This window comes from Labrus bergylta, chromosome 10 (genome assembly GCF_963930695.1).
Source record: "Labrus bergylta chromosome 10, fLabBer1.1, whole genome shotgun sequence".
In the NCBI taxonomy this organism is placed as follows: Eukaryota; Metazoa; Chordata; class Actinopteri; order Labriformes; family Labridae; genus Labrus; species Labrus bergylta.
In genome coordinates, this window is record NC_089204.1 from 11,000,691 (window position 1) to 11,017,695 (window position 17,005).

Sequence of the window (17,005 nt, forward strand, 5' to 3'; positions counted from 1 at the left end):
GGCTAGCAACTCTGAGAAGTAAAAGCCTTGAGGGAATAAGACGTGTTTGTCCAAAGTTGGCACTTTTGTCTCTAAATCAAAAGAGAAAAACACTTAATGCCAAACAATCTGTAAGGGCAAATAGAAAACCCTAAATGAACCCTAAAATGAATTGTTCTAGATTTAAACATTCACTAAAAATACAAATCTTTCCTATGGTTAAAGTAATTATGTACTGTTTTGTAAAGCTGTATGTTGTGTTTAAAGCTATGCTACACTTATGCTAAAGTCTGGGTAATGTTATAGTACTAACCAAATACGTCAACTTCTTTCTTATTGGATCATTCATCCAGGAATGATTCTTGGTAACTTGTGTGTTGGCAAAACAAATATTTTATGGCATCTGTGACTTCATAAAAATAACATGTTTTTCTTCTACACCTCAATATAAAACTATAGCTGTTATCTCTTTGGCCTTTTCATTGAGTCCAATAGTAACAAGTTTACATAGCGGACCAACATGTCATGTGAATCTTCTAAAAATAAACAGTCAGATGAGATCCTGTTATAGTCCAAATACTAATTACAACGTGTCCATTTAAGTGACAACTGTCAATGATTCACTTTGCAAGTTTAAATCTGAAGCTACATCTCGCTAATTTAGCAGCAAAAATGAGTTTCATACCTAAGAATTACAACACAGTGCTGCAGTCATGACTTTATGAAGACCTTTTTTCTTCCTCCTATCTTTCTATACAGTTTGTACTTAAGGCGATTTTCTAGCACTACACATCAACACTACACACACCTACACCCGAGCTATAAAACAGATTACTTTATGATCATTAAAGATAACACATTAGATAACCCGCCCATCTCCAAACAACACACAAACCAAAGTCAAAACTCGCAAGGGCTTCTATCAAACATCACAGACTTTTTGTGAGCATTTAACTATTCTGCATGATGAATCAGAGAATAAAGGATTATTCCAAAGTTTTGCATTTCCTAAATTCTCTTTTTAGAGAACCTAGGACTTAAAATCCTTAAAAATGAAGGGAACAGGACATGAAAATATATGAAAAAAAGAGGATATGAAAATATCTGAGGTATTGACAGCCACAAAAATTAAAGCCTACCACATTCGCCTGGCCTCGAGCCAGAGAGACACTTTTAGAAACTAGGGACATCGCTGAAGGATTCTGGGAATCAAAATATCGATGAGGCTGCAAACAGTAAACCGGCTCCATTAACCTTCAGCTAAATTCAGCCTGACCATAAATTTACACTCAAGGGTTTGTCCTCCCTAAAAGTCCCGGCATCAAACCTTACACTGATGACGAAAACCCTCCATTTCCTCTATTTATTATAGAATATGTCTTAGTGTCAGTTTCAGAAGTTTGTTATAGAAGTTATTCTCAAAATGCAGAAGTCTCTCAATCAATCAAGCAGTCAATTTTCGTCACACAAATATGGAGCAACCAGAAGTTGGGATAGAGGGTAATGTCTGAATATTTACTGCTAGCAACTGTAATCTGAACTTGTATGAAGTCAATTTATTAACAATTTGAAAGGTACAGTTCATACAAAGAGAAAAGCCCACGTCCTTGTGTATTCATTCTTCTAAGTTGTATTTGTGTGACTTCATTCAGGATATTCAAAGAAAGTTCAATTGAAAGTTTTTCGGCTTTATCTTTGATCAGGTGCAAGGTCCAGTGGATAATGATCCCACACAGAGATTCTGAGCACTTGTGAAAAGGAGCGAGTCTCCATTCATTATTAAAACTAGCTCAGAGCAACAGAGAGAAGCTGATCATTCAGAAATGCTTCTCTACACCCAACACATTGAGTCAAAGTACGATTCAAAGTCCTTTTCCTGCTCCTAGGATTTGCGCCTTTCCATATCCTGTTTTGAATACAAAAAATGTCAGAATGAGTTTCTTGGAATTCTGAATGAATGCATGGATCATGCTCATATTACAGACTAAAGCATGCCTCATTCCCCAGAAATGTAGAACGAAAAATGACTAACAGCCAACACCCTGGAGACTGAAGGGTCTCTGGTCAGATCACAACTTTGTGAGGAAATGTGGGTGTGCCAGTTGACGGAGAAACATTCATGACATCTCTCAACAGAGACCGTCAAGCCGCCAGTCAGCAAGGCACCAAATACCCAACGACCCAGCTGACCACTTTTATCAGTGTGACTGTATGAAGGTGGATCAGGGTGGGGCCCTGATACAGAGACACTTTGCTGAGATAAGGTGAAAGCTGCTGACTCTTGCAAGGACACTGATTAAAACACTGCAATGATTTAACATTTCAAAACCACTTATGATCACATTACAGCTTCTGAGATCAATGCAACTTAACTTTAGTGACACGTTTAAATGATCTCAGGAGAGATTTGAAGCTCTAATTAACTTTTCTTAGCTCAAATCCAATGTATGTGATTCTTTAACTGATTCAATCGTTTTGGAAGCACATCACGGATGGCTAATACTAAATGTAAGCGCCTTTTTGAATAAAGCCGCTCTCCAGCTGCTGTTTGTCTAAAAGTTTTAAGTTTCTCTGTTTTTTTTCCAGAAGTAGTTCTTCAGTTTGGTCGACTACTTTTTGAAACATTTTTTAAATGCTGCCAATGTTCTGGTGTGACTTGTTGAAGGTTTCTTGGCTGTCACTCTGGAATCCAAGCTCCCTCTCTCTCTCATGTTTCACTCCCATGAAGTCACTTGTCAGCTGCAAGATATATATTTTGCTTTTTAAAAATTTAATTAATTCCTAAACCAAACCACTGTCACAATCCTTTTTGGGACATTTTTACAGTATTCATCAATCTTACCTTGAAGCTGTTTAAACCTTCCTTCCAGCTGGTTGTAGTTAAATGCAGCCTGACCTGAAAAACCAGGGACAGGGCTGAGACCCCTGATGGGGCTGAGGCTGGGGCTCGAACCCCGGATGGGACTGCCGTGAGACGGGCCTCCTCCCGAGGATGGGGACAGAGGGCCGGCATAGTCCATGGTGGGAGAGAGAGGGCTGGGGGAAAGAGGGCCAGGGAGGCTGCTGGTGGCACTCTGAAGCTCCATGATGAAACTCCAGAGAGGGTGGTCAAATATTTAGACTAGACGCGTCCAAAGAGGCATTGAGGAGAGATTCAACAAGTAAATGTAAGAGTTTCCAGGGAGGTTCCAGTTGATTCCAATTGTCTTGATAAGAAGAAACCAGAGTTTGAGTTTGCTCCTCGAGTTTCAACAGTTAAAGATCGAGTCCAGGAGGATCAACTTCAGCTTTCAAGAGAATGAGCTTTGCAGCAGCCAAAAGCTCCACCGAGAATAATCCAACAGGATATATGTGTCCAGTAGAAGAAAGCCCAGTAAACAAGAGCATAAAACAAGTTCCAAGAAGCACAGATGAGATCTTAGATAAGGTCAACTCAAATGTTAACCTGGGCTTCAAATGCACTCTTACTTCTTAATTGGTAAAGAAATAATCCCAGATTTAGCTGCAACTCTCAATAGAGACAATCCTAGAGAGCAAAAGAGAGCCACAAAGGGCAAGTGACATAGGAGTTGAACCTCACTGCCCCTCTCTCTCTCTCTTTCTTGTCTCACCAGTGTTGAGGCAGAAATTGCTGGCTCAGCAGACACACCGCAGCGACGGCGGTGGCAGCATCATGCTTCTGTTTGCTCCCCATCCATCCATCTGTCAGTGTCTTCACATATCACACCTCCCCTCCGCTCAGGAATCCACCCATCCTCCTCCGACTGAGGAGGCAGCACAATGAAAAAGTGGAGCAGAGAGCGCTGCACTGAGAGAAGAAGTGCAGGAGAAAGAGGAGGAGATGGAGGGAGGTAGAGAATGAAAGCGTGGGTTTGTCCTCCAGCGTGCAGCATGCAGCAGCTGCAACGGCGGGCTCACAGACACTGAAAACACCTTTCAGACAGAGGGAGAGTTGGGGGGAGGGACTGCCAGGAGGAGCGGCTACTCCTCCAAGCAGCCAATCACAGGCCTTGCTTTTAGAGGTGATGTCATCGACTCTTTAGCATAAGGGGCGGGCAAGAGAGAAATACAAATAGAGAGAGAGGGAGAGCTGATGGCTGCCTGTGATCACACTGAAGATTAAATCAGTCAGTCCTGTTAAAAAGTGATAAGAGGCTATTAATATGTAAAGATGAGAACATGTGGGCAGAATTGAGTTTGAATACCATTAATCCAAATTTGATATAAAAATCAAATGTGTTTGTATTTTGTTTTTTATCCCCCTTGATTGTAAATAAAACAATTGAAATTGAGGGGGATATTTTTACCTGTTACCATGTTAACAAAAACATGAGGCAAATAAAAAAAGTAGAGGAATAGGAACAGGAAGGATAGCTTTAATAATGAGTATGCTGTTCAATTGCATGTTTGATTTAGTCCCTCAAACTTGAATATTGAGGAAACACTTGAACACAGCAAAATTCAAGCCTGTTCACTGTGAACAACTCTAAAGTGCAGTGTTACTGATTTTAATAGTGTACATTACAAGTATAAAAAAAAAGCATAGTGCATGATTATACCCTGTCATATTGTCTAAAAAGAACTGTTTTTCAGCTTCTGTTAGTTTTTCAATGCTTTTTTCAAATTGGATAACTTCTCCTTTTTAGTTTCCATTTGTTTCCTCCTGAATCCTTCCAGTTATTCATCATTTCATGGTCCTTCAACAATGAATACAAAAAGACTGGATCCGAATTAGAATTGAGTCAATAGAATCTCATTTTGTTTTTTAAAACACCGCTCTGACTGTTCCTTTGTTTTTATTTAGTTCAGGGTCACATCAAAATCTGTTGAGTTTAATGTTTCACCTGTAAGACAGTGACACTTCAATCAGAGTTTTTAATTGTCAACATTTGAACAGGCACTAAAACATCTTTTGCCTCCTACTTTTAAGTGCTGGGTACTAAGCTGCAGCTTAGCATCCATCCACTGAACCCTGATAAATATGACCAGGGAGTTAGTGCTTCTAACGTAAAGCTGCTTTATTCAGTGTTTTTATGTGTTCTAATCTCCTGATGCATTTGTTATAAAGTAGAGGACACCTCTGCATATAATCTGACTCGTCGTAAAAACCTTGTGAAGGATGCAGACTGAAAGGTGCTGCTGCTGCACTACTCGGTGTAAAGAGATGCAGTTTGACAGCTGACCAATCTCACTGCTATGGCGTACAACTTATACCTACCTACAAGCCATCGTTGAAGACACAGAAGGAGCATCAATAAAAAGAGCAAAAGCTGACAACATCCCCTTTGAAATTGAATGTGGAGCTACTTGATACAGCCTTTAAAATAGATTTTGCAATTTTCAAGTTTTTGCAATATTTGTGTATTTGTATATGTTATAATAAAGTAATAAACATTGATCATGTGACTGAAATGCTGCCAAAACCTAAAAGTAATTTTAAAGAAACTAATGTATTAAATATTTTTGGAAAAGGCTGTTGGTCAGTAAGTAGAGTCCATCATCTCTCAAACAGAAGGTTGGGAGTTCGATCCCCAGCTCCTGCCCCCACATGTCCTAAGTGTCCTTGGGCAAGACACTCTCTTTACATAGCAGCCTCTTCCATCAGTGTGTGAATGTGTACATGTGACCTGCGGTGTAAAAGCGCTTTGAGTAGTCAGAAGATTAGAAAAGCGTTATATAAGCTCATTCTCCATTTACGAAGTATGCGCCATGTAAACCGATGACACACACGCCAACATTCATATCCTCAGATATTTGTTAGGCATGTTCTTATCTGCAAGACAGCAACAAAAAAGCTTCTGTCTCCTTCTGTAAAAGCTTTGTGCACAACACACTGAGAGTTCATGTTTGAGAAAAACAAAACTTCTGAGTGTGCGCAGTGTTGCTGAAAATGTTGATTCTCGAGGGTGGAAACCAACACTGAAGGACAAACAACAGAGGGAAGAACACAAACCCACAACACACACACACACACACACACACACACACACACACACACACACACACACACACACATGCAGAGGACATATCATGTGAAAATATTTAGTTCAGTTTTGACCAATTTGTCCTGACACCGTGGAAATGCTGCTCCGTCATGCTAATAAAAGTAATGAAGAGAACATGAGACTGTTGAGTGCAGAGAGGACGAGTCCTACCAAGAGGAAGCAGGGTGGAGTGTGTGTGCGCGTGAGTGTGTGCGTGTGTGTTTGGCTAAGGATTCCAGCATTATTGTCCCATCTCATCGCTCACACAGACGCCTAAACATCCTGAGAATATCTGAGCTCTAATATTAGAGCCTGTTGTGGAGATGTTCTTCCTGTCTGAGCCCTGTCGGCACTTCCTGTTTGATCCTGCTGTCTTTCAACAACACACACTCACATAACCATGCACCCACAAAGCATCCCACGCCACAAGTTTGCAGTTTTACTTAAACCACCAGGAAAAGACTGCAAGTTTGGAAAGAAGGTGGAGACGCAGAAGGTTTAACTGATGGAGGAGATTCAAGTTCGTTTCCTGAACTGGCTGAACACACAAGCGGCAGCAAAGAGCAAAGGTTTAAAGGTCATGACTCTGAGACAATACACGGAACAAATAGAAGTAGAGAAACACGTTGAGATAGTTGAGCTGAAAAGAACTAATGTCTTTACCAGCACTCGTCCACCTTTCAACACAACACACAAATAAAGTCAGAGTGAGGGGTTAATGATCACAGAGGATGTGTAGGAGTGTTTCCTTTATAGATTGAATTAAACATTAGTCACCTATTGGTATTTGAAAAGTCAATATGAAGCCCAACGATGGCGGTCGTCATATTGGAAATGCTGACTTCAGTTAACTTCAGGATAATCAGGAAACAGACAAAGAGGTGGAGTTGGGGAAAGATGAATATCAATCAAGCATTTTTCAAACATGACTTGGCTAGAAATTCATCTAGCAAGCATGATGATGAAAACAACAGGAATAAAGCAGACATTTTAAGGTCAGTAACGGAATATTGCTGAAGTGAAGACTAGCCTCGGTTCAAACAGCCTGTCAGTCAAATTAGCCTAATCAGGCAAACTTCTTAATCTTATTATAATCAAAAAGGAGGAGTTATAAAACAAGTTCACATCCTAACAGTTTTTACAAAGCTTTAGAAAAAAAGGCTAATTTCTGCTTTAAATATGGGCATTTTATTGAGTTTTAAAAAAAAAATAGGGCTTAAAATGGGTTTGATCAAGTGAACTGGAGTTCTGCATAACTATCCCAAGATCTTACACAAACAACTGCTGTTTTCTCTTGATAAATGATCTCCATATTCCAGAAATCCTAACGTGTTTTATAGAACCTGATAGATTCACCACTTGTTTGAAGAAATAAGATTGCATTTGAAGCCATTTATTTTTATTTTTATATACAAAGCCATATGTCATGTTCATGTTGATGTCAGAGCCGTGGGCACAGGAATAGGACAGATGTGAATGTCTAAGCTGCAGATATTTTGGTAAAAAAGATCCTAACGAAAATGGAGTCAACAAAATATCTATTTATTTATACATTTTATAAAAGGAAGGTAAAAATGATTTCAACGTTCACTCCAACTTGAAAACAAAAGAGCGATAATAGTCAGGTTGAGGTCACCTCTGGATTCTTATGAGGTATCTTCATTTGTTGAAACCATCATTCCCAAGGTGACCCGCATTACAAGCAGTCATCAGGTCAGAGGTCAATGGTGTGAGGTCACAGCAAACAGACAACAGACGGTGAAAATGTTTCTGCAGCTGACAGAAACAGTCAGGAACGTTCTTTATGTTCTGTGTATAATCTGTACATGACAATGCGTCCTGTGCTGCCTGCATGCTGAGCGTCACGCCGTGTTTCCTGCCATCATCTGGCTTCCTCGTGGCTCAGCCCCTCAGGCCGGCCCCGCCAACGAACCAAACTCACCATTCATCCAGGCCGAGCAGAGTCAGACCGCTGGATCTGCTCACAATCCACAGCAGACGCCTCAGGGACCAAACTGAAACCCTGCTAGGTCGCTTTACTGGGTCAAAAGCTGCTGCTAATAAAAAGCAAGTTTTTTTATCCTGATTCGTTTATCTGAAAGTATCTGAAGCCAACCAGTGACAACATCTTACAACAAATTGTGTGTTTTCAGGGTTCAAACTTGTGTCACTGCAGTGGTGAATTTCACACCGACATGCAGACTCACCCTCCTGACCACACAAAGACATTCCTGTGAGGTCAGAGCAGCAAACAACGGGGCCAACTGCGTCCAGTCAGACTCATAATAGGTGGTGAGGGACTTTCTCCTGTACACTGTAGGAAGTGAGCTGCTTTTTAAAAAAGCCTAAAATCAAAAGACGAAATGATGGGAGAAAGATGGAGAATATTTCATTACAACTTCTCTCTCCCCTTCTGTATTTTTGTCTTAACAAACTTTGTATTTCCGAGGTTACTTCTTTTATAAAAGGAAAATAGTTTGTTTAGTTTTCATCATTTATTTTGCACTAATATCGCAGCCTAATAGGAGAAAAGTATTTTCATTTACGTCACTTCAGTTGCTGTGACACTTCACTTTTAAACAACGCATTGAAATAAATACAGTTTAACTAGTCTCATCTCCTCTTTTCTTGACTTTTATTCTGAAGGAACGAATATTTAAAAAAAGAAAAAGAATAACAAAAAAGAAGAAGAAGAAATCATCTTTACTGAAGCAGGAAAATAAGCTGTAAGAGAGAAAAGACCCGTGTAGAGGAAACACAGAAAGAAAAGGAGAGGTGGTTGGGGAAAAAAAAGAACATTTAGTCAAGATAGGAATGTAAGAGAGGACTTTCACTTTCTCTGATGTTTTTTTTTTAAACCACCAACACATTTAAAGAAAGAGACACACCAACATTCCCTGCATACCACCATCTGGTCCTCTGAGCAGGATGTGAGGCATACACACATATACACACACACACACACACACACACACACACACACAGAGTAGTGTGTGTGTTTCTCTCTGTGGGGAACCTGGACTATTCCTGGTTCTAATTATGGAGCGGCTGGCTGAGTTGTTGGACTTTAAAGCTCAAAATGTTCTGCTGTTATTGATTTATACACTCTAATTATAAAGATATATTTAATCATATATGAAACACTGAATAACTAACAATCAATCTCCATCCAATCCGCTGGTTCCGGTGCATTCCAGGGAATTAGTAGCAATTGTTATTCTTGTTGTATAAAGCTTAAAGCTCCTGTGACTCCTGTTTTTGCCCAGTTCATGCGAGTATCTCCTCACCTGACACAGAAAAACAGTAAAATCCTCATTCTGATGGTTGTGTTTGCATTCTCAGTTAATAAACAGGCGTCATTATTAATTTAAGTGTGGTTCATAACAAGCTAAAAACTCCACACAGAAACTTTAAATGAGTCAATTTCAGAGTAGCTTAAATAATATGAAACAGAAAAACTGAAAATAAGCCTATTAACATTTTTTGTATTCTTTTTCACAATGACATGACCACAAATGTAAAAATGAAAGTTGATAGTGTTAACTTATAGGACTATTTCTGTCTCCCACATTGAGTCATGGTCTCTAGGCGTGAGGTGAAAAATTAAAGTGTTGAACATGAAGCAGGTAAAAAATAAGAATTGGGGAAAAGTTTATTATTAAGGTCAGACTAACTTTTTGTGAAAACAGTTGTTGTAGCTCTGTTTCGTACATTGACCTTTGTGTAAAAGACAAAAGGAGGCAATCTCATTTAGTATTATTTTCAACTTGACTTTGAACCAAATCAGCAACTATTTGATGAACGAATTAGCCGACACAACTACAAATCTGTCAGAATGTTCAAAGCCGTATATCAGTCAGTATTGGAAAAGGTCTGTTTGATAGAAGAAGCCGGCCTTCACAGCCACTTCCTCCTCCTCCTAGCATCCCGTCCTGTCCTTGTTTATTCTGAGCTGCTCTGAATACTGAAAATGAGCCAAGTTACCAGAAAGAGCTCAGGGTCACAACAGCCCCGGTCGAACACTGTCAGGACGGGTACGTTTTACTTATAGATGACTGTTGATTAATATTCAGCTAATCAGTGGAATAAAGATCAAACTGAGTGCTTAAAAAACACAAGCAAATAAAAATACAGAAACATTTGGACTGCATGTAAAGATAGTCTCTGCAGTGTGAACTACAAACTGCAGTTTGATTTGTCATGATGTCAATAACACACATACACACAAAGACACACACAGGCCTATAAAAAAAACACCCACACTGAACACATAAAACTAACACACTCACACACACACTCCTTCTGTCTCTGCCTTCAGTGTAAGTAGATCTGCCTGCGTTTCCATGGTGACCGGCGGTTTTGTGTTTCCCAGCATATCATATGGAGGCGTAACTCACTTGGCTTCAACTACACATATACACACACAGATGCACACACACAGACGCACACACACAGGTTGCAGGTCTCAGCATCAGTTTTCAGGTGAACTCGTGAAGGTTTGAATGACTGAAACTCGGCACTCTGTATGTTCAGTGTGTGGATCTGGTCACTGTTAGAGCAGCTAATAAACTTTGTTTTAATTACTCATTGATTATTTTCAAGGTTGTTTTTTTCCGATTCCATAAAGAATTAAAAGAGTTGGTTGATGACATCCTGAAGTGTCTTGTTTTGTCCACCTTACAAATGTGAAGCTATAGATGCTGCTTCCTCACCTTAACTTGACCTACTTTATAAAGCACCTCTCATACAAGCATGCACCCAAAGTGCTTCAAGTAGGCACAAACTGATGAAAAATAATAACACAAATATCAAAGAGATATAATTTAGCAAAACTAAAACATTACAACAGTTAAAATAATAAAGTGTTTTTAAAAATTACAAATAAAAAGCAAATAAAAAGCAAACAAGTTAAATAAGATTGAAAATTCAGACTCAGGTTAAACAATTACTCCAAAATCAAAGCTGAATTAAGACAGGCCTAATAGTTTGAACGACTGTTACTATAACGACTGATAAAACTGCTTAAAGAGCAGCCGGTTAGTGCTTTGGTGATCTGGTATTCAAATGATTTACAGGAGTCAAACAAAGAAGACGACTATTTGTAATGAAAAGAGAGAGGACAAGGACACACACACACACACTCAGCCAGTATCACATACAGTGCTGATTCAATGTCATCACCCCACACATCCTTCAGCCTGCTGAGCTCAGCAGCAACAGGAAGAGAGTGCAAAGAGGAGGAAAAAGAAGAAGAAGAAAGGCTCAGACTGCTCATTCAGACATTGTCCATGCTGACAACATCAGAGAGAGAGAGTGTGATAGTCAGCTACACACCCCTGAATTAAGGTTAGAAACGAAAAAAGAGATATGTTCTTTTGCAATGTTACTGTAAATACTGACTATAATAGTTTACATTCAATTTTAGGCGCCAGTGTTATAAATATGTAGCTTTAATGATATGTCTGAATCCAGCCTATTTACATACATGAGGCATTAAGAATCATCCAGTACAACAACACTCACTATGACCTAACTGCTAATCATTCAAGAATTCATCACAGGCTTTGGCGATGAAGTATCGCGTCAACAACAGTGTCAACAAACCCTCAACATTGAAGGACTGAAGGGTCTATAAAGTAGACACACTGAGAGTGTATTCTTAGAAACTTGACTTGAATGTTCTATTTACTGCAAGTTAATTACATTTTCATACTTTCTGGTTTTTCAGTCTTAAACTCATCTTTAAAAACTGGTATTTTATGTAAATGTACACGATGTGTTCAAAAAGTGTGATAAAGGCAATATTTAATCAAATATCACAACTGATTCTTTCTTCCTGCAGCTAAACTGACGCCATAAGAAAACATTAGCTCCGCCCCTTTACATTTACAGACTCAATCTGATACACACACACACACACACACACACACACACACACACACACACACACAAATACACACATGCACAAATAGACATACCCACTCACACCATCAACCTTCTCGTGCATATTTAACACTGGTGTGAATTATTTAGTGAAGTGGGACACTACTGTAGCAGTCGGCCATCAGGGTAAAAACAGCAGGCGGAGTGCGAGGTAGAGTTACTGTAACACACACAAACTCACGCACACACATGCAGAAATACACACACGCAGACACACTTACACATCAAGGTATGCGAGTGTATGTATAATCAGCACTATGAAGACCACACTCATAAAAACTCATTTTTTAGTTGAGTACATTGTTTTTCTTAAAAGTTCAATTTCAACAATATTACTTTTTATTTATATCAACTTTATTTGAAAAAAAGTTTAAAAATGTAATGCAGTGAAAACACCCATTCAAGTCTTGAAAATAGGAATATTAATAGTATTACATAACTTTATGACAGTTTTATATAGGAACATGACAGCAGATACTGTTGAAATTAGTACTGAAAAGGAGTCCATGATGATCATCTTTTACAACAGATATAAAATTAGTTATTATAATAACACTTGTTAAATATAATATTTAACAAGTGATATTTGTTGTTTTAGTCATAAGAAAACGTTTTGCAATTAATGATTCTTATTCTGTTATTTTACAGAGTTAAGTTAATTGAATAATATATTTATTCCTTGTAAATATAATTGACACAACAAATAAATCATCTATTTGTGCTGATAAATACACTTTTGTCATTATTTTATTTATATAATGCTTTTTGGTTCTTTTTCAATATCAAAAACAATAAACATAAAATGTAGACGACTTCTACGGTGTCCTTGACATCAGGGCAGTCAGAGGTCTGACCAGTACGACTCATTAAAAGTGGAAGTAGATGTTGGTCAGATCCTGAGTGTAAAATCAAGGCTCTCATGTTGATATAATCTTGATCCCAGACACTTGGAATGAAAAGAGTAACAGGAGCCAGAGGTGTTTAAATTCCTCCAGGCCGAAGCTCGTTAATAAACCTCGTTAGCACTCGTTAGCTCGGATTATTAACAGGTGTGAAGGCGGAGTGACGGAGTGGGAAAAGTCTGCAGGATGTTAGCAGCATAGATTGAGCTAACATCTGGAAGGAGGATGAATCAGTACCGGACTATTCAGAACCTTATAAACACAAATTCACTATGACAAATGGAAGCAACATGACGTGCCAAGTTTCATTTTCATTCTCTATCATGATGTTTACTGCTTCAAGAAGGAGAAATTGCAATGCAACTTGTGTTTTGTGGGTTCATTGTTCGCTGTGTTGACACAAACTCTACGACCTCACAGCTTATGAAACCTCCCACCGAGTCAACCCAAAAACACACACAGGAGGAAGACAACCCAAAGAAACAACAACTACTCATACCGTACATCACAAACCTGAGGTTCAACTAATCCAGGCTTCCATGATGTTATTGGCAAGTTAGCGATAAACCTGTGTTATCTGTTTTTGTTTTCTGTCGCTGCTCTGTTTTTTTTTGTCTATATCCATTTCTCTCTTTCTGTTTCTCTGTCTTTCCCACTCTTAGCCTAAACAGTTCCGGCAGATTTGTTGTTCACCGAGGAGTCTGGGTCTGCTCGAAGTTTCTACCTGTGGAAAGGCAGTTTTCCCTTGCCAATGTGCCAAATTTTACCAAGTGCTGCTAATAGTGGATTAATGTTGGGTCTCTGTAAAAAACAGACCCGCTATTTTTGCCATGTCCTGAGATAACATTGGTTATGATTTCTTTTTTGCTTTATTAATAAAAATGGATTGATTGAATGATCCTGATAACATAATCCAGCTTTGGGTCTTTGAGCTCAAATTAAGGACCATACATTTCCTCTCTGGGTCATCAATAATAAAATCACGATTGGAGACCTGGTTCCATTTCCTCCAACTCAAACTTCTGCGTTAGATTGATTTCATCGATAGAAGTTGACTCTTTAGATCTTTATGATTTGAGGGTTTTAATAGGAAATGCTTATCAAAGTAATCACACTAAAGACGTAAATGCCTTTAAGGTAAACTCAGATCAAATTTCTCACTGCTGGAAACAGATAATACTAACACTGGGACAGGTTTTTTCCAATTTAACAGTGACTTGCTATTTGAAACACAATTTGTTTAAAGATGGTCATACTATGAAAGCTTTTATCACAACATCACAGAGGTTCCCAGTGCATGCTGGGAGTAATCGCATGTTTGCAACACACCTTCTGATGCTTTCGACTTTACTCACAAAGCAGCAATTTTAAAATTCAAGTTTGTAGTTTAGGGATACACTTAAACATTACTTAAACATTCTTATTTGACTTGATGATAGAAGCCAGATTGTTTAAACCTGATAACAGCATGGAAGTCTGGATTAGCTCAAATTTGAAGAATTACTCCAAGGAAAACCAGCAGATGCATAAAATCAGTACAAGTCAGCTCAGAAGAATCTCCAAACATTGTGAGAAATTCAAACACGCATGCTTCAGTCTTCTTACCTGCAAGGGCTTTGATGCGCGAGCGCTCAAACAGGCGGGCCGAGCTGTTCTCGTTGTCCCAGTCGTCGGCGTCCCAGCGGTTGTTGACGCCATCGCTGAACTGCTGCTGGATCTCCATGTGTTCAAACTCCGCCGCCACCGACGTCATCTTGACCTGGCTGCGACTACGCCCCCACCGCCGTCGCTGCTGCTGCCCCCAAGTCCTTCCACCTGCTGCCGTTGGTGACAGGACCCTCAAACACACACCCTCTCACACTCTCAGACCGGCTCTGACTAGCAGGCCGAGAAGCTCGTCCAAAACCTGCATAGATTCAAACACACAGAGAGAGAGATAGAAGGCAGGGTTAGAGAAATGTACGTGAATTTTAGCTCCAACATTAGTCATCATTTTATAGAATCCTTGCTTGGATAGAAAAACTGAGCAAATCAAAATCAACCTTGAACATTTAGCCTATTTTTTGCTGCTATATATCATCAACAAGAGGAGAGTCAGAGAATTTCTTCAACTTCCCATTTCAGCTCAAAACACTGATTTGTTAGACTTCTACTTGTCTTCATATTGATGCTTTCTGAGCTAACAACGGGTCAATGTTCTTTCTCATTAAAGAGCACCAACATTTCTCTTTACACAAACATATCTGAACCTCCTGATATCATAACAATAATGGTGACTTGAGAAAAAGCTGCAACTACAGTTACAAATTCTGCATGTTCTCCATAGACAGGATCTGTAAACAGGATTTCCAGCATCTGCATCAGACAGGAGCTTCAAGGGAGAGTAATTTTACAATGACAAAATACAAATTCTGGTTAAAATGGCCTCAAAAAATGTGATCAAGACGGACAGGTTGTTATATGATATGATATACCATATAGCATTAATTCCCTAAATCAATTCCCCCTCATTAGTAAAATACATGGAAATGTTTTGTGTAAACTCCACCTGCAACATTCGTTATATTAAAGTAGTGTTTTTGTGTTGCGTTTTATTTCATCTTTTTACCCAGACAGCAGGTCACTGTTAGTTTGAGAGACTGCATATCTGTTCAAATGTTAAACTCAAAGGACATAATGTAAACAGTTGAAGTTTGTCAGAAAGCAGCAGCCTGCCCTGCACTGTTTTGGATGTCATGTGACCCTCGCTCTGCTCGCTTATAGGCTGCAGGTCGTTGGAGCCATTTCCTGATCTGCACTGAGATTATTTCTAAACTGATTTAATGGCGCCTCCTTCTGGTCACCATATGTTACTGCAAGATCTGAGAACCAAAAACACCCCACAAAGCCATGAGGCTTTAGGAGCGAGCTCCAAAAGAACACCATATTATTTCCTTTAGTTATCTTTTTGAAGGTTATTCAGACTAACAGGACATAGACAGGAAGTTTATCAACATGTTTGTGTCCAAATGTTTGAATGCTAATGGAAACACAGACTTTCATTAAACTCCATCAACATTATTCTTAATGATCAAAATACCTTTAATTGTCAATCTATTTATGGTCTACACTCGTTAACTGTAGAACAAAAAAACACAGTGTAATTTCATGCACTGCATAATTGATGCAGATGAGGCTTGATCTGTGTGTATGTGTCAGCTGTTATGAAACATCCAGCAGGTGGAAACCTTCAGTTCATTAACAGAGTTTTCTGATGCAGTGAAGACATTATTCACATGTGACCTGACATGTACCAAGGGAAATGCTGTTTCATCAAGACTGACAGGTGAGAAAGACTGATCAGTGTCTGGATAAACATGTCACATCATTTGATTTCATCATCATCGATTAGAAATGTGACAGGGCATAACAATATTGTGAACGCAATGTAAAAACATGTCTGTCTGAGAGTAATTCACGTTTGATTTGTTTAACTGCAGACTGTGTTCACTGCCACTGAACCAGTCTGAACCAACCGAGCAGGTAAACAGAGAGCAGCACGACTCAGCAGCAACAGACTGTTTGGATCCTGCAGTCAGCAAACGGCACCATGACTCTGCACAAAGACACCGCAGCAGAAACAGCGCACACAGACAGTGAGACAGCAGATCAGGTCACATCATAACCTCAAGATGTGTTTTCTGTCCTCTTCAACCTATCTACCTATTGTTGTCAAACTAAAAGTTTACAAGACCATGATAGACATTATACAAGACTAAAAACATTAATGACAAACATTAGAACCACTTCAGATGCTTATATCCATATCATATACTCGTATTTGGTATCCCTTCTTACAGAGTACAATGTCAGAATACCAGTGAAATAAAATTCAAGTTTAAACTTTTAAAATACAAAAAAATAAACTATTCAAAGATGCCTATACAAACAATATACCTGTATCAAATATTTTGCAGGCTGCCTGCAATGACTGCAGATATGGGAGTCTCTTAGTATTGGGCATTGGAGCCTCCTCACTAATTTTAAAGTGTCTTAGATTAGCTTTAACTTTTGTGTATGAATTAGACAAATATAATACCTTTTTCAAGTTTTTCATTCTAGATGTCAGCAAAAACGTCAAACTTGTGATTGTTCCAGCAGCACAATATGGAAAATTCACATTATTTGTTGAACAATAATAAAAAACAGGATCAGAGG

General features: G+C 38.9%; 1 protein-coding gene across 4 annotated transcripts in view; it reads right to left on the reverse strand.

Moving 5' to 3' along the window:
* The window catches only part of LOC109976267 (spectrin beta chain, non-erythrocytic 1), a 112,836-nt gene that overhangs the window by 63,028 nt on the left and 32,803 nt on the right, over positions 1–17,005 (reverse strand). For 2 of the 4 annotated variants that reach the window (XM_065959416.1, XM_020626425.3), the window contains exon 2: positions 14,414–14,714. In XM_065959416.1, the coding sequence (XP_065815488.1) occupies positions 14,414–14,561 (148 nt within the window). In that variant the 5' untranslated portion in view covers positions 14,562–14,714. Of the gene's footprint in view, positions 1–2,821; positions 3,412–14,413; positions 14,715–17,005 lie in introns of those variants that run through there. The other 2 variants (XM_065959414.1, XM_065959415.1) reach the window with 2 other exon arrangements.